Source organism: Osmerus eperlanus, chromosome 16 (genome assembly GCF_963692335.1).
Source record: "Osmerus eperlanus chromosome 16, fOsmEpe2.1, whole genome shotgun sequence".
In the NCBI taxonomy this organism is placed as follows: domain Eukaryota; kingdom Metazoa; phylum Chordata; class Actinopteri; order Osmeriformes; family Osmeridae; genus Osmerus; species Osmerus eperlanus.
Window position 1 is genome coordinate 13,025,756 of NC_085033.1, and position 21,920 is coordinate 13,047,675.

The following is a 21,920-nucleotide window of genomic DNA, read 5'->3' on the forward strand; positions in this document are numbered from 1 at the left end:
TGCGTGACCGTTCATAATTGACAGGGCTCCTCCTCCTATTGGCTCACACCAAGCTTAGGAACACCCCTATGGAGAGCTGCGATCGGTGGGAGCTCGTGTTTGAATGCGAATGTCAGTTGCGGATCATATTTATGTCACACACACATTGGCTTGTCACACGGCCTGACATACAGGGTCTTTTTCATCTGGGTTTTTAGGTCCTATGGAATTGGCGTGGCCCCTTAGGCACACTGCGTGCTGATGAACTTAGCCAATGAGATGGCTGGCTTTGGCGTGACGTGACTCAAAACAAGGCCATGCAGTTCTGCAGCTGACTGGGGCACGCGAGCCTTCGCATGACAGACACACACACCAGCCACTCAGAACTCAGGATTACACACACGCAAAGGGGCGGGCCTAACGGACGACTTTCAAACTGACTTCCTGTCCCCCTCTTGGCATCTGCCCTTTTCATCGCTCCTCTTTTTCAACCTTCTGCAAGCCCTCCAATTATTCTTCTATCTCTCTTTCACTCTGTCATTCATGCCTTGTCTATCCTATGGCTCACTCTCATCCTCCTCTTCACAACCACACAGAGCCTAATATAGATTTATCTTTTAGCATTTCAGATTATATATATATATATATATTGACAATTGTTTTAATTATAGGGCAGGATTATTATCTACAGAATGAATTCCCATGTGATTTTATCCTCACATCCAACTGCTTACCGGTCATTAGAGGAACCACAAGACAGGAGCTGTTTTACTGTGGTCTTTTTCTCCCAGCAGAGGGCAGTGTTCCTTCATTATTCAGATAGCCCTGGTCTGATGGATCACTAAGGCCAGACCGACGTAGTAATTTACACTGGGAGGTTCAAGGGTAAGATTCTCTAGATAATTATAGGTGACCAAGCTGCACAAATTGTCTCTGATTTAGGCTCCGGATTCCTAGTGTCGTTCGACGTGGTTGACTCTTGAAAAGTCCTTCGAAGGGTAGAAAATAAATGTTCTTAGCTACAAACAACCTTAGAGAACTAACTAGACTATAGCGCAGTACTGAGCTCACAAAATACCCAGCAAGATCTCCTGTATCTCTGGGTCGTCCGAGAGAGAGCAGCAACACCAAGATCTCAGTCGCAGGTGTCTGGCTCCAGGGAGGGCCTGGTGTGTGGAGCCAGCCAACCCCTTCCCTGTAATCCAGAAGTCCCAGCCCCAAAGCCACCACGGTCGGCCCTCCCTCCGTCGCCCAGACCTCAGCCCCCCCCTGCACGTCACTGCCTCCCTCCTGGTATATAACAGCTGCCAGGCTCCCCACACACACACACACACACTCACGCTTTCTGATGAACTAGCACACTTGCTTCCAAGGCTGGAATAGTAGAGAGGGAGACCTGACCGTGACTGAGGACGTCCACTGCAGGAGACCTGAAAGGGTGAGCTGGATGATCTTGGACTGAAAGACAGAAGGTAAGCTGGGACAGGAAGTCAGATGACGTATTTGACAGAGAATGTAGGGCTCAGGACTGCAATTAGTCTCATTTTTTCATATTTTTTGTTGAAAAGGGGAAAAAGTCTCTAGGATCAACCATGTAATTGTATGTTATTGTAAGGCCATTTCGTTGAATGACTTGAAATAGTAAATGCTGACTGGAAATGGGTAATTGTAGCTGTTGGGCTCTGAGATCAACATGTTTCAATCTTTGTTGCAAACATAAATCCTAAATCCATACATGAAACACCACGTTCAGAACAAACAAAGGGTCGAACATCCTCGTCCTCCATCCAGTTGATGTGAAACGGCCGGACTGTCCAGGAAGCTAAACCAACCCGCCTGTGAGCGCAGCAAGACCCTGAGGAGCCATGGACACCTGGATGTTAGGAGCCATGTTGACCTGCATCTTCCTCCCGCTGCTGAGGGGAGAGAACTACCTGAACGTCCAAGCAGGTGAACCAGAGCAGACCTGTTATAGCTCCACAAACACCCATAAGGTGGGTCAGGTGGCTGAGCGGTGAGGGAATCGGGCTAGTAATCCGAAGGTTGCCAGTTCGATTCCCGGTCATGCCAACTGACGTTGTGTCCTTGGGCAAGGCACTTCACCCTACTTGCCTTGGGAATGTCCCTGTACTTACTGTAAGTCGCTCTGGATAAGAGCGTTTGCTAAATGACTAAATGTAAATAAGGTCTTTCCAGGTTTAGCTCAGTGGTAGAGCGTTTGACCGTAGATAGATCAAGAGGTCGTGGGTTCGATTCCCCGTCAGTACATCGCTCTGGATAAAAGCATCTGCTGAATGAATACAGGGACTTTCTGTCGGTTCAGTGTTGCGCACTGAGAACTCTCTCCCATCCCAAGTGAGCGTGAAAAGTCCACCGTTACGATCCTGACGTTCAAATCCGTTTCCCTGAGTGTTCTCCTGCCGTTTCAGGCTGCAGCACCGCGGCCAACGACCTGGTCTACATCATCGACGGCTCCTCCAGCTTGGGGATCCCTGATTTCCAGTTCGCCAAGCGCTGGCTCGTCAACATCACCAGCGGCTTCGACGTCAGCTCCCGCCACACCCAGGTGGGCGTGGTCCAGTACAGCGACACGCCCCGCCTGGAGATCCCCCTGGGGAAACACCTGACCAATCAGGACCTGGTCGCCGCCATCGACGCGATTGGCTTCCTGGGAGGCAGCACGCAGACAGGGCGGGCCATCAAGTTCGCCACCCAGCACGTCTTCCCTTCGTCCAATCGCACGCAGGCGGCCAGGAACCGCATCGCCGTGGTGCTGACGGACGGACGCTCCCAGGACGATGTGGTGGATGCGGCTTTGGAGGCCAAGGTGGGTCAGAGGTCAGATGGCTGAGCGGTTAGGGAATCGGGCTATTAATCAGAAGGTTGCCGGTTCGATTCCCCGGCCGTTAAAAATGACGTTGTGTCGTTGGGCAAGGCACTTCACCCTACTTGCCTCGGGGGGAATGTCCCTGTACTTACTGTAAGTCACTCTGGATAAGAGCGTCTGCTAAATGACTAAATGTAAATGTAATGTAGGTCAGAGGTTAAGGATGGACCCGAATGTGGGCCATCCCACATGTGGATGGCCCACATAACATATGTGGATAGCTTCACATCTAATTTACATTCATTTATGTTTTATTCTTTCCTCACCAGGCCCAGAACATCATCCTGTTTGCGGTGGGGGTGGGCAACGAGATCACCAACTCCGAGCTGGTGTCCCTGGCGACCACGCCCCCGTCCACCTACGTCCTTTATGCGGAGGACTACTCCACCATCGGCAGCATCAGAGACGCCATGGAGCAGAAGCTCTGCCAAGGTGAGACGCTCCAGGCACGCTCTTAAAGAGACAGCGTCACTCACAGGACAGTGAGACGCATCAGGCACGCTCTTAAAGAGACAGCGTGACTCACAGGACAGTGAGACGCATCAGGCACGCTCTTAAAGAGACAGCGTCACTCACGGGACAGTGAGACGCGTCAGGCACGCTCTTAAAGAGACAGCGTCACTCACAGGACAGTGAGACGCGAAGGGCACGCTCTTAAAGAGACAGCGTCACTCCAGGACAGTGAGACGCGTCAGGCACGCTCTTAAAGAGACAGCGTCACTCACAGGACAGTGAGACGCGTCAGGCACGCTCTTAAAGAGACAGCGTCACTCACAGGACAGTGAGACGATGCACATCTGAGCCCCGACGTTCTGCTCTTCCTTCTCTGTACTCTTGGAATGTCTCTTTGGATGAAAGTGTGCTATATGAATATCATGTAAATGTGTCAATAGCATATTTTTTATCCATGGATCCTGATGTTTACGTACCTGGATCCTGATTCTCTAAGGTACAGTTTGGATCTAATCTCTCTCTCTCTCTGTGTCTCTCTCTCTCTCTCTCTCTCTCTCTCTCTCTCTCTCTCTCTCTCTCTCTCCGTCTCTCTCCCTCCCTCCCTCTCAGAGTCTGTGTGTCCAGCCCAAATCCCAGGAACCAACCACAACTCGAAGGGCTTTGAGCTGCTGTCCTCTCTCAAGGTGGACCTGAAGGCCAAGAAGGTGCAGGGCTCTCTCATGTCCGAGGCTGCCTACCTGCTGAGCCCTCGGATGGACTTCACAGACAGCACCAGGTGAGGTTTTACAGGCACACACACACACACACACACACACAGTACACACTGCACATGTCTGACACATGTGACATGTCACACACACACACCTGATATGTGATTGTGTTCCAGAGTGGTGTTTCCTGAGGGCCTCCCTCACTCCTACGTGTTGGTGGCCACGCTGCGGATGAAGGCCCCGACCAATCGGGTGAAGTTTGACCTGCTCAGGGTCCTGTCCCAGGACGCGGTCAAGCAGCTCGCCCTGACCATGAACGGCCCGGACAAGTCCGTCACCTTGACAACCACCAGCGCCACCAAGAGGGATCAGAGTGTCATCTTCAACGACCGCGGCATCAAGGTCTGTACACGCGCTCAGATCAGGTCAAGCGTGAATGGATGCAGAGATTCCAACAGGTGTCATGAAAGTGTCTTGTGTCATCTGGCTGATGTTTCGCGACTCGTACCGTCTATCATTGTGCAGTTTGTTGAGAATTCTCTGTCTCTTTATGCATATTTACCCAGTAGTGAACCTCCCCTCCTCTACTCTCCCTCCCCTCCCCTCCTCTCCTCTCTTTCCTCCCCTCCCCTCTCCTCTCCTCTCCTCTCCTCCTCACCTCCTCTTCCCCTCCCCTCTCCTCTCCCACCCTCCTCTCCTCCTCCCCTCTCCTCTCCTCTCCCCCCCACTGCCCTCCTCCCCTCCCCTCCTCTCCAGAGGTTGTTTGATGGGGAGTGGCACCAGGTCAAGCTTCTGGTCAAGCCCAGGCGTGTGATCCTTTACCTGGACGACATGAAGATCGAGGAGCAGCTGCTGGAGCCGGCGGCTCCCATCTACATCAACGGGAAAACGCAGGTGGCCAAGAAGGTCAAGATGGACACCACCGTCTCGGTGAGTCAGCGTAAAAACTCTCACATCCAATAATTTCTGTTGTTCAGAACGCTGACTGTTTGCTTGTATGAGAGAATGAGAGTTTGTATTGAGAGAGACAGAGAGCTGCTCTGATGCTCCACGTGGGTCTATGCACTGTGACCGTGACTACGTTTTGTGGCGCCAATCAGTTGTGGATGAATCTTTTTCTTTTTATTCCGCCATTTTGTCTCAAACTCCTGCCCTCCAGATTGAGCTGCAGAAGCTTCGAGTGTACTGCGACCCGGAGCAGGGAGAGAAAGAGCCAGCCTGTGAGATCTACTCTGTGGTGAGCGCCTTATCTACACTGTGGATCTACATGGTACATCGTAGCAACACTGTCACCTTATAGTCTGTTTCCTTATGGATTTTCTCTGTGATTTTGTTTTCTAAACAGGATGATAGCAGGGTGAGTAAACAATTGCTTTTTTGTGTTTCCATCACAGTCGATTTAATAATCTGTAACGTAAAGATCAACGTCATGCTTTAAGTAAGACAGTAAGCATACCAAGTAAGCTGTGGCGTAAATAAAGTGAATTGAATTGATGTATTTATCTGTGTAAATGTTTCCATGGATACGTGGTTGATGTTGTCCCCATGCGTCTCAGTGTCCCCCAGACCGCCAGGCAGCAGTGGAGAGCTGTGACTGCCCCGTAGGGAAGCCAGGCCCCCCGGGTCTGCCGGGACTCATGGTGAGCCCCTGAACACTCACGCTTCACTCTTTACATTCTGCTTATGTGATCTAAAATAACACACGAATACTGCGTAAATTAAATCAGATTCTCTCTCTTCAAATCTCCTCCCCCGGCACGGCAAAAACTCTACATCTAAAATTGTGTGATAGTTAATTGTATTAATTTCTTACTGCACTGGCAGCCAAATGTACTTGTTTTAAGTTGACATGATGCATATGTCAAGACTTACGGAAACTCTCTGAGTCTCTGAGATGGCCTTCTCTCTGTGTGACTCTCTGAGTCTCTGAGATGGCCTTCTCTCTGTGTGACTCTCTGAGTCTCTGAGATGGCCTTCTCTCTGTGTGACTCTTCAGGCCTTCTCTCTGTGTGACTCTTCAGGGCTTCAGGGGAGAGAAGGGCAGGGAGGGCCCGCCTGGCCCTGATGGCAAGCCTGTGAGTACTGTGACACTGTGACTGTGACACTGTGACTGTGACACTGTGACTGTGACACTGTGACTGTGACACTGTGACTGTGACACTGTGACACTGTGACTGTGACACTGTGACTGTGACACTGTGACTGTGACACTGTGAGTACTGTGACACTGTGACTGTGACACTGTGACTCTGACACTGTGACTGTGACACTGTGACTCTGACACTGTGACTGTGACACTGTGACTCTGACACTGTGACTCTGACACTGTGACTCTGACACTGTGACTCTGACACTGTGACTGTGACACTGTGACTGTGACACTGTGACTCTGACACTGTGACTGTGACACTGTGACTCTGACACTGTGACTCTGACACTGTGACTGTGACACTGTGACACTGTGACTGTGACACTGTGACTGTGACACTGTGAGTACTGTGACACTGTGACTGTGACACTGTGACTGTGACACTGTGACTCTGACACTGTGACTGTGACACTGTGACTCTGACACTGTGACTGTGACACTGTGACTGTGACACTGTGACTCTGACACTGTGACTCTGACACTGTGACTCTGACACTGTGACTCTGACACTGTGACTCTGACACTGTGACTGTGACACTGTGACTCTGACACTGTGACTCTGACACTGTGACTGTGACACTGTGACTGTGACACTGTGACTCTGACACTGTGACTCTGACACTGTGACTCTGACACTGTGACTCTGACACTGTGACTCTGACACTGTGACTCTGACAGTGTGACTCTGACACTGTGACTCTGACACTGTGACTCTGACACTGTGACTCTGACACTGTGACTCTGACACTGTGACTCTGACAGTGTGACTCTGACACTGTGACTCTGACAGTGTGACTCTGACACTGTGACTCTGACACTGTGACTCTGACACTGTGACTCTGACAGTGTGACTCTGACACTGTGACTCTGACACTGTGACTCTGACAGTGTGACTCTGACACTGTGACTCTGACAGTGTGACTCTGACACTGTGACTCTGACAGTGTGACTCTGACAGTGTGACTCTGACACTGTGACTCTGACACTGTGACTCTGACACTGTGACTCTGACAGTGTGACTCTGACAGTGTGACTCTGACACTGTGACTCTGACACTGTGACTCTGACACTGTGACTCTGACACTGTGACTCTGACACTGTGACTCTGACAGTGTGACTCTGACAGTGTGACTCTGACACTGTGACTCTGACACTGTGACTCTGACACTGTGACTCTGACACTGTGACTCTGACACTGTGACTCTGACAGTGTGACTCTGACAGTGTGACTCTGACAGTGTGACTCTGACAGTGTGACTCTGACACTGTGACTCTGACACTGTGACTCTGACACTGTGACTCTGACACTGTGACTCCGACACTGTGACTCCGACACTGTGACTCTGACACTGTGACTCCGACACTGTGGCTCTGACACTGACACTGTGACTCCGACACTGTGGCTCTGACACTGACACTGTGACTCTGACACTGTGACTCTGATACTGAACATACAGGACTCCTTTATCCATCATTCATCAGTCTCAACTATTCAAGATTTCAGTTTCTCTCCCCAGTCCCATCTGATTCTGCTCTCTTCTATTCCCTTAATATTACTATTCCATATATGATCTTATTTCTTTACCATCCCATGTTATGATAATAAATTCTAAAAATATACTTGCTAACTCAGGGCAAGCCAGGGGCATCTGGTGTACCTGGGCAGCCAGGGAAGGATGGCATGAATGTGAGTACAACAGACAGGCCGGCATCATCACATAGACGTCCCTCTGAGATCCTCTCACTGTGCAGGCAGACTGCACCCTCTAAACCTGCTGTGTTGTGTGTGTAACCCAGGCAGGGCCAGGCGCTTCAGGGCCCGCGGGCGAGCCAGGACTCCATGGAGCCAAAGTAAGCAGCAGTGTCTGGACTTCTATGTCTGTCGGTCATCACTCAGCGCGGTGACTCGACATGAGCTGGCCGATGCTGGCATAGCTAAGGTCGTGTTCTCGTGTGATTGGTCCGTTCTGCCCACAGGGTGAGATGGGATCGCCTGGTCTTCAAGGCATGCCTGGACCTCCTGGACCCATGGTGAGTTACCATGACGACTGACGTCCGCTAAGATATATATGCTAAGATGATTGTAAAGAACAAACAAAAAAATAAACAACAAAGTTTCTCTTGCAGGGACCGGGATTTGACCTGCTGAAGTCGAACACTTTGGAAACAGCTGGACCCCAGGTAGCAGCATGACAAACAACCTGCAGCAGATACATACACTGGAGTTATTCAGAAAGTGTGCTCTGGTGAAGTCTGTGTTGGCTCACTGCCTTCTCCTCCTGTGTACAGGGACCCCCAGGGGAGCCAGGGTCTCAAGGGCCCTCAGGAGAACCTGGACCAGCGGTAAGAACACACCGCACAGCTCCAGCACACACTGGACTGTACTGTACACTACCCACACAATCTGAGAGGATTACAACATACACTACTGTACACTACCCACACAATCTGAGAGGATTACAAATGCACATGTATCTGTAACATAAGGGACTGTAGTATCACTCACACGGGATTCATAGTAATCATCGTAATCATACTAATGCATTTATTTAGCACTTTTATCAAAAGCAACATACATGGGGGGATTTGAACCTATGACCTCTTGAGCTGCAGTCAAATGCTCCTCCACTGAGGTTCCAAAGTTCTCTCACGTTAACTGCACATGTTCACTATGGGCTAGTACTAATGATGGTTTAACTGTTCTCTCATGTTGTTGGTGTGTGTAGGGAGAGGTTGGCCCACCAGGGAAGGATGCTTCACCGGGACCTGCAGGACCCAAGGTGAACCACTGACTCATTTCCATAGAGCTCCACCCCTGGAGAGATGGTCTGTGTGGACGTGAAGGGGGACTGACTGCTGGATACAGTTCACGTTTAGTTTCACAGAATGTTAGCTGACCAGACCAGGCTAGTTGACTGATGTCCTGCTACTGAACACAGGCCTGCTCCTACACTTCTGTCAGCTGAATAATCCGTTCTCATCTAACCAGAGTGGATATAATGTTGACAAAAACATCCAGTTGCTCTCTATTGCGGTGATTACATTTACATTTAGTCATTTAGCAGACGCTCTTATCCAGAGCGACTTACAGTAAGTACAGGGACATTCCCCAGACGCAAGTAGGGTGAAGTGTGTTGCCCAAGGACACAACGTTATTTGGCACGGCCGGGAATCGAACTGGCAACCTTCAGATTACTAGCCCGATTCCCTAACCGCTCAGCCACCTGACTCCCCATGATTGGCGGAGACTGGAAGACTAGGACCGTGCTGCTGTAGCTAGACAGGAGATGTTCTCCCAGATGAGTGAAAATATCTCTGGGGTTTTGGAGGGGCTTGCAGAGGACATATTTGTGGTTTGACTTTCATCTTGCATTTGGGAGCCAGGGTTTCTATAAGAGACCAGAAGGTCTAGCTTTCACCCTTTGCTCTATATTGAGAAAACTTCAACAAGGTTGAAACGAGAGGCAAGGATGGCAGCCTACTGGAGAATCTATTTGTAGAAGTTGAGGTGTTGTCGGCGGAGGGAAATGGTTAGTTCACATGTAAACATTGACATACGTTCGGTCTTTCAAGTTTGTTTTTTCTTTGGAGAGGAGGCGACAGGAAACCTACCCCCGCTGACTTAGAAACCTACCTTTTATATATCATATTTAATCATCGTATTTAAACGGATGGTGATAATTAGATTTACGTTTCCTCTGTTTGTGGATGTTATTTCGGTGACACTGCGGCCTTGTCATGTGCTGTCTGACCTTAGAGTAGGTTTGTTTAATCCCGTCCAAAGACAAGTCCTGTCACAGTGAAGTCTGTATAAGCTGGATGAGTCCAGACCAAACACAGGGGCCCCCGGACCGCATTCTACGCCGAATTCGGACATCACAAAGGATCTATTCAGATGCCAGTCAGGTGTAGGCTGTGTCTGTGTGGGAACGAGGGTCTGTCTAGAACAGTTACTGTTCCTCTTGTTCCTCCATCTGTTTCTGTGGCTCATTGCTCCCTCTTTCTCTCTCCCTTTCTCTGGGGTTGGCAAAGTTTAGTGATAGGCAACCCTACCATTTACCGACCTATTAAACTGAGCACACGTTCCCCGTAAAAGAGCTCGATAAAGGTCTTGGCCCGGGTAGGACGTTTGATCTAGCCTGATAATTGGGTGAAAGTATGTTTAGCGAGTGCTGTGACATTTCTTCATTGTAACCAGGAAGTCTGTAGTTGAAACCTCAGAAGGTGTGATGGCGGATCACTGGAGGGGGCATCGTTTTAAGTACCAGGCCAATGACGTTGTGTCCTTGGGCAAGACACTTCACCCTACTTGCCTCAGGGGGAATGACCCTGTACTTACTGTAAGTCGCTCTGGATAAGAGTGTCTGCTAAATGACTAAATGTAATGTAAAATGTAATTTTGGATTAGAAGCCAGGAGGAACACCCCAAATAAATGCAGAGCCAAACCCCCGGGTCCCCCACCTGCCCTCCTCCATGCTTCTCCCCCCCCCCCCCCCCCCCTGTGCACACACACACACACTCTCATATTTTTCCCAGTCTCTAGGCATTGGGTGCTGGAGGATGATTAACGAACCCAGAGGTGGGGGTTTGATGTGGTGGACCAAATGAAAGCTGCCTCGTTAGGGTGGGTTTGGTTCAGTGTTCAGGGCTGCACCAGGGCTTGGCTGCTACTCTCTCTAATCACTGGCTTCAGCACACGACACCACTGGGCTGTAAAAACAACCACACCACAGCATCATGCTCAATCTTAGATGTAGCAGCAGAGCGGGTTGAACCTGCCAGCCAGCTTGTCTGCCTGCCTACTTGTCTGCCTATAAGCCTGCCTACTTGGCAGCTCAACAGGAGAGTTTAGAACTTCAACACTTGAATCCAAACGTTCCGGAATGTTAATAGGCATTCTTTATATTCCCCAATAAAAAAAACTTGAATGAAAACTGCGGAACAGTGAAATCCCCTATAAAGTTTTACTGGTAATTACTATCCTCTGTAGAAGGGGAACAGTTGTTTGGAGGAAATAATATCTGAGTTCCTACTGTATCACAACACGGTAGGTGTACCTGTCACGGCTCAGGGAACGCTGTGTGTGAGGTCTACTTTCAGAGCTGTGATGTGTCATGATCAGGAAATTATTTCCTTCTCCATGTTTGGCCTTCATGTTGTAACAAGTAAACAGTACAACATATCCCGTGGTACGCATGCTGTGATGCATACTAAGAATGTTTAATATAAACTAACATAGATTTGTCCACTAGGCTGGTTGCTATCTATGAGCATAGCCGCATTTCCCCTGGACATTATGCAAGTGCAAATGGTTTTCCACAAATCATGTAGTCGCGGCAACACGCCGATGAGGAGCTTGCACAAACGTTCCAATTAAATTCCTTCTGATTACACATAATGTCCCTAGCTCTGTGAGCCCAGCCCGGTCGCTGCTTCCCTCTTCCAAACACATATGACAGCAAACCAATGCTGCAAACCCTAATGATGGTCCTCCAGAATAAGACTCCGGCGGCTTAAAAATGTCTGTAATGTCTTGTAATTTGGCGAATCACACAAGACACTTTTTTGGGGTGATGTAGCTGATACATAGTATTCATTATGTCTTTTTGTGGTTCGGTAATTTGAGACATTGATTATAGGTTGGCTGTGATCTCAGGGCAGACAGGTTATATAGATAGAATCTTTGCATGGGGATCATGTCATCTGCAGTACAGACGAAAAACTGTACGATGATTGAACACTTGGAATGCACAGCTATGGGCTGGTCCCCTACAGTAAACTATTCAGCATGTAATAGTGTAGATAGAATGTAAATTGAAGTCTACAGGATGTGTGTAGTTAACATAGCGGGGTGCCTCAGGTTTGGTCTGGAGAAAAGAACCACTGCTTGTAAAGGGATGGGTTTAGCTCAGTGATTGAGGTTTAGCTCAGTGATTGAGGTTTAGCTCAGTGATTGAGGTTTTGACTGCGGAGCCGGAGGTTGCAGGTTCCCTTCCACTTCTGAATGTTGCTTTGCACACTGGCATCCGCTAAATGAAAACATTCTTGTTTATTTACGGAAGTCTGAATCGACGTAGTTGAGCGAACAGATCAAACCCCAATCTGTCTCTTCAAGTGCCACTCCCCACTCCCCACCCCCCCACCTCCTCCCTCATTTTTCATGTCATGCTAACGCCTCCCTCCCAAGTTTCAAATAAATGAACCCAGTCTAACAGAGCAGAGAACACTCAATCACCTGGGTCATAAATCAAATCCCTCACAATCAGATTTACCCATAATAGCTACTTGCGATGTTTACCACTTCACCTAGGCGCTGACTATTTCATGTTTGGGCTTCATGATCACTTGTCATCCTGAAATATTTTCAGCCATAACCCTTGCATCGTGACTGTGTATAAGATCAAGCCTCTCATGTTGATAATGACAGGGTGGGCTTAGCTGACAACCTCCATTCGGAGTTCAGAGAGACAGAACACTTCAAAAGCACATGTGGCAGGCAGGGCCTGTGCAGCACTGCACGGTGCTTACTTACCTACCGACCGCGCTTCACTGGTGAAACACTAGCTGTAGCTAGGCTAAGCTAGTTCATGTGTGGTCTGTCTGTGTGGTAGAAGATCATAGCTACATGCATGTTGGAGGTGTTTTAGATGGATCATAACTCGAATCCAATGACTGATCGTGTCCATGCATGCCTATGGTGTGTTAGTGTGAGGCTTGGCGTTTAGGGGGTTGATCGTTTGCAAATCTGGCAACCCCCACCTCGAGGGGACATCAGCAGTCCCTTGCATGGTGTAGCATGGTCTATTCCAGAAGTTAATCATATACTGTATCAGGCCATTACACAGCAGAGCTTGTTGAAGATGTTCTAGGCTACAACATGTACTTATGACTTGTGAAGAGAATGTGAGACACACACACACACACATGTACATTTTCACACACGTTTTCTTGTTCTACTCCAGGGTGAAAAAGGAGAAGGTGGGGTGCCTGGATTGGAAGGACAAACCGGAATCCCTGTAAGTGGCATTATTCAAATTCAGCTTTATTCATATATACTCAAGGAAAAGTAATGAAGAACTTGGCCATGTTGATCTCATTTCTCAGCGAAGCACTCCTCCTTCTCTTCCCCATCATCATCATCATTGTCATCATCTTCTTTCCCTCCAGTATAACTCCAGCTGTTCTATAGCCGTACCAGCAGTCCTTCTGGGAAGCAGTGTTATGTTCCATTGAGGCACATATACTAAAAACCATAAACTGGTTTATGAAGCCACCTAAAAGACATTAAGGAACTTTTAACTCAAAATAGACCTGATGTTTGAGTTGACGTCGCTCCAAATGTGGTCATCAATCTGCCTCAGTGTTTGTTAACTCCAGGACACGCTCTCTGCCCCTCTGAAACCCTAATGCCTCGATGCGTATAGAACCGAACACTGAGACAGTAAGTTGTTGAGCTATCCTCTATATGGGTCTTTGCTATCAGAAGGAACAGCTTTCCAAACACACAACCCTTAAACTATCACCGGGGATGTCACAACACCAAGGTTAGGGGTGTAGTTAGTTGAGGTCCTCAGTAAAAAAAAAAAAATGGTTGACAGCCCAAATTTTGCCACAGTCTAAAATAGCAAACTTGGGGTACTGGAGGGTTGTGAAGGTAAACAGAACTCTAGTGTGGTTATTGGGCTGTGGGTCAGAACTGGAACCATCTGTCTTAAAGGTTCTGGAGCAGAGACCACCAGTAACCAACCCATGTGCATATCAGCCGTCTCTGGTTAAAAACATTGCGCTAAAAATACTGGTAGACCAAGGGCTTAGGGCCCCATCGTAGGTTGGGAGTGTAATTCATGCGTAGCCTGTGTTCCAGAGAAGCACTGTTGAAGGTCTCAACCCACCCTGGAGCTCTGGGTCTTTCCTCTTTGGTCTAGTGGTAGATGTTTGAGTTCTCATTTGGGTGGCCAGTGGTTTGAAGCCCACCTGTAACAGCTACACTTGCTGTATTTACGATTTAGTATAGTATTTCTATGGATTTTGAAATAATAAATCCAAGATGACAGTAGTTTCTGTGGTTGCCTTGGGAACACTCTCTAGGCTTAGTGTAGGCTGCATTTGGGCAATGTACAGGAAGAAAAAAAGTAGAGACCAGCCAAGGGCTTTAGATGTTAAAAGTAATATTGATGCAGATCACACTGTTCATACACAGAGAAGTCCATCTAACAGGATCTAGTCTCTTAACTGTGGCTAGCTCTCACCTCGATCAGGTTGAGGTCAACCTCAGATGTTCTGCCAGACCACAAACTGACCAGCAGATGGAGACAGACCACATACACGAACACACGAACACACACAGTCGAGACTCCTCAATATATACACATTTATGTCTTTCCCTCTGTGGAAATCCAAGCAGTGGTTGGCTGGCTGCTTACTTTACTTGGAGGCGTGGAATGATACGAGGCAGGCTTTCTTGAACTCAGAAGAGAACGTGAGGAATGGAAGGTCGTCCATGGCAACACGAGGACTGAAAGTCTGAATCAGAAGAAACAGCTTCTCCAGAAATTTTTCAAACTGTAACAGTTCTCTATCGCTGTGCGTATGTTTGTGGAAAGCTACCACACCAATTAGTAGTGATGCGTAGCCCTCTCATAAACTCCCTCCACTCACACTGCCTGGTCCATTACAGCTCTCATTTAAGACCTCATTTCCTGCTAAACAGGAAGTTGTCACAGGTGCTGCGAGGGAGCCAGGGTCCTGCTGGGGGCCTTCTGAGGACACGCCAGGCACCCATGCCAGGCATGGGGACGGGGGCCTGTTACATTCATCCCACCGTTTGCTATGTTCATGTTTTAATGTTTTATTTATCTTCTCGCCCTGCTGAGCATGGTGTTTCCTGTGTGTGTTGATCTTCAGGGCATTCGGGGCTTTCCTGGTGAGACTGGGCCTGTAGGACCTCCGGTACAGTATTATTATAATAACACATACAGTAGATATTATACACTATATGTGAAACAATGCTGTAATCACATAGCTAGCTACTGGATGTCCTAGGAAGAGACTTAAGACACCTGTGCATCATAATATTCTAGGCCAGGTCTGTGACAGGAGTTCACCTTTTGAACTGACAGAACCAAATCTGTGGGGCAGACTGTCCACCTACAACTTCTGCTTCTTCATAATCGATCTGTCTGTCTAGAAATTACATTTACATTTAGTCATTTAGCAGACGCTCTTATCCAGAGTGACTTACAGTAAGTACAGGGACATTTCCCCCGAGGCAAGTAGGGTGAAGTGTCTTGCCCAAGGACACAACGTCATTTTGCACAGCCGGGAATCTAACCGGTAACCTTTAGATTACTAGCCTGACTCCCTAACCGCTCAGCCACCTGACTCCCAGAAATCTGTTGTTCTTCTGTGTGACAGGGTGAGAGGGGCTCTACAGGACTGGAGGGCTTGACAGGGCCTGTTGGGCTGGAGGTATGTGCACTGGCTCAGTGGACTTACTTATGTTGATCAGTTCCTTCCTCTACTGAAATTGTATGTTGTTCAAGTTATAATTCAGATAATTTTTTAGAAACTAGCAGACAAATTGGCATCTAATGAGCTTAGTCTTGACAGTTGACTGCACTCTGTTGGATGGTTACGGTACTGCAGTGATTTTGCATGGTTACGGTACTGCAGTGATTTTGCTATGAGAAACTGTATAGACTTGGAAGAAAAACACAACGGAAAACCACAGTGGAAATATTGCCATGACCAACAGAGGAAATGAAATAAATGCCCCAAAAAATTCCAACAGTTGTTTTAACTAGTTTATACATTTTCTATTCAAGCATAATATTTCAGATATCACCTTCCCTATGATATTTCAGCAATTCCAATTTCCAACAGGTTATCATACTTGTAGTATACTATGCCACGTAATAAAATATTGCTACTAGAATACACACGCTTCAGTGTCACCATAGAGACCATGATGACATGTTTATTTGTTCAGGGACCTCCTGGACCTGTTGGTCCACCTGGAGCTGATGGACAGGCGGGGGCAAAGGTAACGTGTGTGTGCGTGTGCATATGTGTCTGTGTGTGTGTGCATACGTGTGTGTGTGTGCGTGTGCGTGTGCATATGTGTCTGTGTGTGTGTGCATACGTGTGTGTGTGCGTGTGCATATGTGTGTGTGTGTGTGCATGTGTGTGTGTGCATTTGCATATGTGTGTGTGCATTTGCATATGTGCATGTGTGCGTGCGTGCGTGTGCGTGTGTGTGTGCATGTGTGTGTGTGTGCATATGTTTCCATCCTTGTGTTCTCACTGATTTATGTCTTGAAGTATGTGTGTGTTAACCGTGTCCATGTTCACATGTATGTTTCTGTGTGTGTGTGCGCCTGTAGGGAAGCCCAGGGGCGCAAGGATTAAACGGCCTACCTGGAACACCTGGACCCAAAGTACGTCTTTGTCAATTGACAGTTTTTTTAAATCAGAAGAAACAGATCTAAAAATGTGTGTTGTGCATGTGCTGCTGTAGTACTAGACTAATACTGTATGTTCTTTCAAGTTCTTCCATATACCTCAGGCAAAAGACAAGAGACTTTGATATCAATTCACTTGGTGTTCTAAGACCATACTTATCATTATGTTTTACTGCTGCACAGTTCCTGTGGTTAACCATGAGTGTAGCTGGTGATGCTGAAGGTTTCACACCCTAACTGAAAAACAAATTGCAGGACGTCCTCGGATATAATTTGCATGGGTCTTGTTCCTGCCTAGAATCCTGTGTCTGAAGTATTTTAAACAAATGGAAACACATAAATTCACATTTTACATTCACATGTATTCATTTAGTAAATGTTATTATCCAAAGCAATATTCAAATAGTGTATATAGTGAGTAGCGGATAATCAAGGACTACGAGAGACTAGTTTTAACAGTATTAATGTTGTTAGTGCCAAGGAACAGTCTGTATTTTACAAGACAGTGCAAAACCAACCACACCCTCTCAACTACAATATCCCATAATAATCTGACCAAATCCTTTCCCTTCGACAGGGAGAGCAGGGGGGGCCTGGTATCCAAGGGTTACAGGGGGAAAAAGGACATCCTGGGTTCAAAGGGCAACAGGTAACTTAATGGACAGCTCTTTTATAATTATTTTAGAATTCAACCATGTTTTAACAGTCATGTTATGACAGCAGATAAGATAACTATCACTGTTTCCAGGGTGATGCTGGGGTACCTGGAGTCAAAGGAAGCAATGTAAGATGCCAAGCACGAATAATTCTGTTGTTAAATGTTGTTACAGGCTACTGGTTATCAACGAATACCTGAACTGAAGTAATGCAACAAAAATGGGTTTAGTCTATAATAATGTACCTTAGCAGATGCTTTACAACATATTTGAGTTCCAGGACTCAAATACGAAGGAGATAGGATGGGAGAACACCTCTGATTGTAGATGATAGAGGTGATGACCTTCACCCTCCTGTTGTTCCAGGGTGAGCGAGGCAGCAACGGAGAACCTGGAGCTCCTGGGGTGCCTGTATGTGACCTCTGACCTTTCCACTTTGAACTCCACCCCTAATTCTGTCTTTCACCTGCATTATTCATGGTAGAGAGCTGTAGATTTGAAAAAAGGTGTCGATATGGTCAATGCCTTTTTTTTGTGATTCTGTTTGTTTATTTGTGGAGGTTTTTAACACATGTCTTCCTGGTAGGGAGTACTGGGCCCAAGAGGGAGCAAAGGAGAGGTGAGCTGCTTACGTGTGATTGGTTAATGACTTGTATTACTGTACATTATTCAGATCAAGTTAGTTTGGAGAAGGTGTTTAGGAACAGGATCGGTCTAGTTCAAGATCAATACAGTGTCTCTGTTTACATGGCTGGCTGCTCTAAGTGAGACTAGCTAACTGTAATAATACAGAACCATGGCAGTTTCTGAGAAACAGTAGTACACAGCTTATTTACGTTCTCTCGGGTAGAAAAATTTGCGGTATGCTGACTTGACACTTAAAAAACATCAATATATTTTTTGCTTCCTCATCCTCTTTACAAAGAAGCATAACAATGACCTTATGTTTGTCGAGGCGTGTCTGACTAACTCTGTCTTAACACATTCCTACACAGAAATATTCCCTTCATATGTTGTTAAAGGTCGATTACCAAAATGAGTACAAAAAGATACTGAGAGGAATCAGTGCAGCCCACATCTCTGTCACAGCTTAAACTGTGATGACAGAACTCAAAACATGTCAAGTGAGGCTCAACTGACCTGGGTTAAACTAAATAATCACCTGAAGAGTTTTTGTACTCAAGAATATCGTTTTAGCAGATGCAATGTGTTGATTTACATTTACATTTAGTCATTTAGCAGATACTCTTAGCCAGAGCGACTTACAGTAAGTACAGGGACATTCCCCCGAGGCAAGTAGGGTGAAGTGCCTTGCCCAAGGACACAACGTCATTTGGCAGAGCCGGGGATCGAACCAGCAACCTTCTGATTACTTGCCCGCTTCTCTAACCGCTCAGCCACCTGACTCCCAAGGCACTTGTGTCTGCTGACGTCTGATTGGTCCTCCAGAGAGGCCTAGCGGGCGATCCAGGAACCAGAGGGGCTGATGGGAAGAAAGGCGAAAATGGCCAATTGGGGGTGTCCGGCTCTCGAGGTTTCCCTGGCCAAGACGGCCTACCTGGTCAACCAGGTGTGCCTGGTTACCCTGGGAAACCAGTAAGTAGGCAGGGACACAGTGCTGTTCTTAAAGACTATATCAACTGCTTCAATCCAGGTTTATTTTCTTTACAGGACATCTTGTTGGTAATTTCACTTTATAAGATGACAGGCTACTTCCCTCACCCTGGGCTCCTGGCCTGTATAGTCCTCCTACAGAACAGGAGGGAACTGTGACCCAGTGACTGAGAGCTGATGCAAGGGTCTGGTTGTGACTATTGTGTGTAAACTGTGTTTCAGGGCAAGACTCCTTCTGAAGAGCAACTAATGAAGATTTGTGCCAACATGCTTCGAAGTATGTTCAACACCCTGAAACCATTTCTCCACTGTCATTACAGTGCATGTTTTCATGGACTTTTAAACCATTCAGTAGTGACTGTTTAATGGAGCAAGGTGCTGTAGACTAACAGTATTACAGACTCATACCATGTTGGATGCTTTGGTGTCAAATACAAAACTTTAAATTCTTTATTGTTGCACAATCTCAATGTAAAGGATTGTGAAAGAGCAGAATTATGATAACCACGTGTGTGTATGTGTGTGTATCACACACACACACACACACACACACTCTGACCCTGGAAACATCTGGGGCATCAACCAAGCTTTCATTTCCGCATTTCAGACAGCAGAAGTAGCAGGCATGAGTAACCGACAGGACTGTTGCCTAATCTGTTTGTACGTGTGTGTGTGTGTGTGTGTGCTGGAGATATATGGAGAAAATATATTTACTGTTTCCTGGAGATTTCATCACTCTCCTCATCCTCAAAATAATCCCTCACTATGCTGACATGAATGATGCCATAGCAACAGTAGCTGACGATCACAGTTTGATGTTCACTATCAGCAACAAAGAGCTGAAGTGATTATTTATAAACCTCTACAATACAGCCCCTGTACTGTGTTCTGTAGCTCTATTGATAAATAATTTAAGATCATTTTTTAAATTATTATTCCAGGATTTATATATATATATATATATATATATATATATCAGTTTTAACTCATTTTGAAACTTTGATATGTTATCTTGAAACCGACCAAAGTCACAGCACAGTCAATCTAAACCGCACAGGGATTCAAATCTCAACCACCACACTGCCTGTTTCTGTAGAACCCTAATCTCAGTCACCATCACCCGCTGTTTCATTCTGTCCAGGTGAGTTTCCCCAGCTCCTCCACATGGTGTCACCGCGGGGCTGCGGTCGATGCGAGAGCGTGGTGGGACCCCCAGGTGAGCCGGGAGCCCCAGGCTTGAAAGGCCCAAGCGGGACCCCAGGGTACCCTGGAACCCCTGGGTCTCAGGGCTACACGGGGCAGCCTGGACGAAGAGGACCTCCAGGAATCAAAGGTGCTGTCAGATCTTTTTCTGAATTTGAATCTCTGAAACGCACAGGTTCACAGAGTGGACATGACAGGGGCTGTGTGACATGGGGGACCTCTGAAACACATCTATAGGTGTAGCATTCTTACCGCAGAAGTGCCTCTCTGATAAGCTAATGTACTGTACGTGTGTGTGTGTGTCTGTGCAGGAGACACAGGGTCGCTAGGACTGAAAGGTGCCAAAGGAGAGGGAGACATTGGGTTGCCAGGTCCTCTTGGACCAACAGGTGAAACCCCCCTTTTCTGCTGTTTCAATGATGCCTCAAGCCTGAACACAACAAAAGATGCTAATGCTACAGTACCACCAACACACTGACTACTGTAATACATCGATCATCCTCCACAGGAAGAGAACCAGTATGTGAAAGCTGAGCTGTCTTCTCTCTTCCCCCCCTCAGGCCTTCAGGGTCCCAGAGGGAGAGACGGGGAGGGTGTCCCGGGACCTCCAGGAGAGCCAGGGAAGCCAGGAAGCCACGGTATCCCAGGAAAGAGAGGCCCAGCTGGGGACACGGGCGTGTGTGACCCCTCCTCCTGCTACCAGGCCTTTGAGACGCTAAGGGAGGAACGCTACAGCAAAGGACCCAGCTTCTAGATCTCTTGGCACTGCTGTGGACGTTACCTTGGAAGCGCACCTGAAGCTCTGTCCATGTGAGCGAAGTCTGGAAGGACTCGCAGAGGAACGACTGCTGACTGTGTGAGGAGATTCCAGCGTCTCACCCATAATGTACGTTCTTTTCTTCTTTTTTTTTAACACTTTCCCAATTTCCTGATATCAACGGAATTCCTGTTGCGATGGAGGACCTAGGACATCAGTATCTGTGTCCTGGCAAACTGAGATGTTGAAAGAGTCAGTAGTGATTCTTCCAAGAAAGGTAGTTGGGAGTAAAATGTTGCCCAATGATAGGTCCGTGTTACGAGTCACATCTAAATGTTGCCCAATGATAGGTCCGTGTTACGAGTCACATCTAAATGTTGCCCAATGATAGGTCCGTGTTACGAGTCACATCTAAATGTTACCCAATGATAGGTCCGTGTTACGAGTCACATCTAACTGGTTTTCTTTGTACTGTCAAGAGCTGTGGCTTTACATGGTCATGTGAAAGATCCAATGCATTGCACTTCTCTTGTAAAGCTACCTCTAAACTGGATCCAAAGTGTTTTTACAATGATATGATGATTTGGTATAACCTCCAACTGTAGTGAGAAGTTGTTTCTTTATGACTGAGGAACTCAGGATGTTGTGAAATGTATGACACTAGCAAAGTGTTTGTTCTTATTTTTTTCGGGATCTGATTCATTCTTTGTTTCACCATAGACACCTTTTAAACGTAAAACTTTCAATAAGGACATGTATCTGTTGTTTTGATGTTAGTTTATGAACTAAATGTTTATGCAGCAGTAGCATGACCCTGTCTTGTTCCAGCATTTACAACAATAATCTTTTTCTATTCAATTTGTTCACAAATATGATCATACAGTTTATATTTGTTATGTTATTTATGTGTATTGGAAGTGTATTACTTTCCAACAGATTCAAAGCACTGCTGATTAAGCACTGTCAAATAATTCCTTAATTCAATAAAGTTATTTTCTGTACTCTATATTTTGTATTTCAGTAAAAAGTAATGGCACATGAAATACATTGG

At 46.9% G+C, this 21,920-nt stretch overlaps 1 protein-coding gene across 1 annotated transcript; it reads left to right on the top strand.

The window, feature by feature from the left end:
• The first annotated feature begins 1,316 nt into the window (after positions 1-1,316).
• On the top strand, positions 1,317-21,875 carry si:ch211-106n13.3 (vWFA and Collagen domain-containing protein). The gene is made up of 32 exons (XM_062481580.1): positions 1,317-1,451; positions 1,733-1,929; positions 2,409-2,806; positions 3,136-3,298; positions 3,929-4,094; positions 4,206-4,431; positions 4,786-4,959; positions 5,189-5,266; positions 5,375-5,386; positions 5,586-5,669; positions 6,051-6,104; positions 7,812-7,865; positions 7,976-8,029; positions 8,156-8,209; positions 8,306-8,359; positions 8,468-8,521; positions 8,905-8,958; positions 13,142-13,195; positions 15,084-15,128; positions 15,594-15,647; positions 16,168-16,221; positions 16,562-16,615; positions 17,217-17,288; positions 17,388-17,423; positions 17,662-17,706; positions 17,882-17,914; positions 18,745-18,891; positions 19,132-19,186; positions 20,051-20,242; positions 20,424-20,501; positions 20,673-21,178; positions 21,302-21,875. The coding sequence occupies exons 2-31, from the start codon at positions 1,845-1,847 to the stop codon at positions 20,864-20,866; spliced, it is 2,877 nt and encodes a 958-aa protein (XP_062337564.1). The 5' UTR covers positions 1,317-1,451; positions 1,733-1,844; the 3' UTR covers positions 20,867-21,178; positions 21,302-21,875.
• The last annotated feature ends 45 nt before the right edge of the window (positions 21,876-21,920 follow it).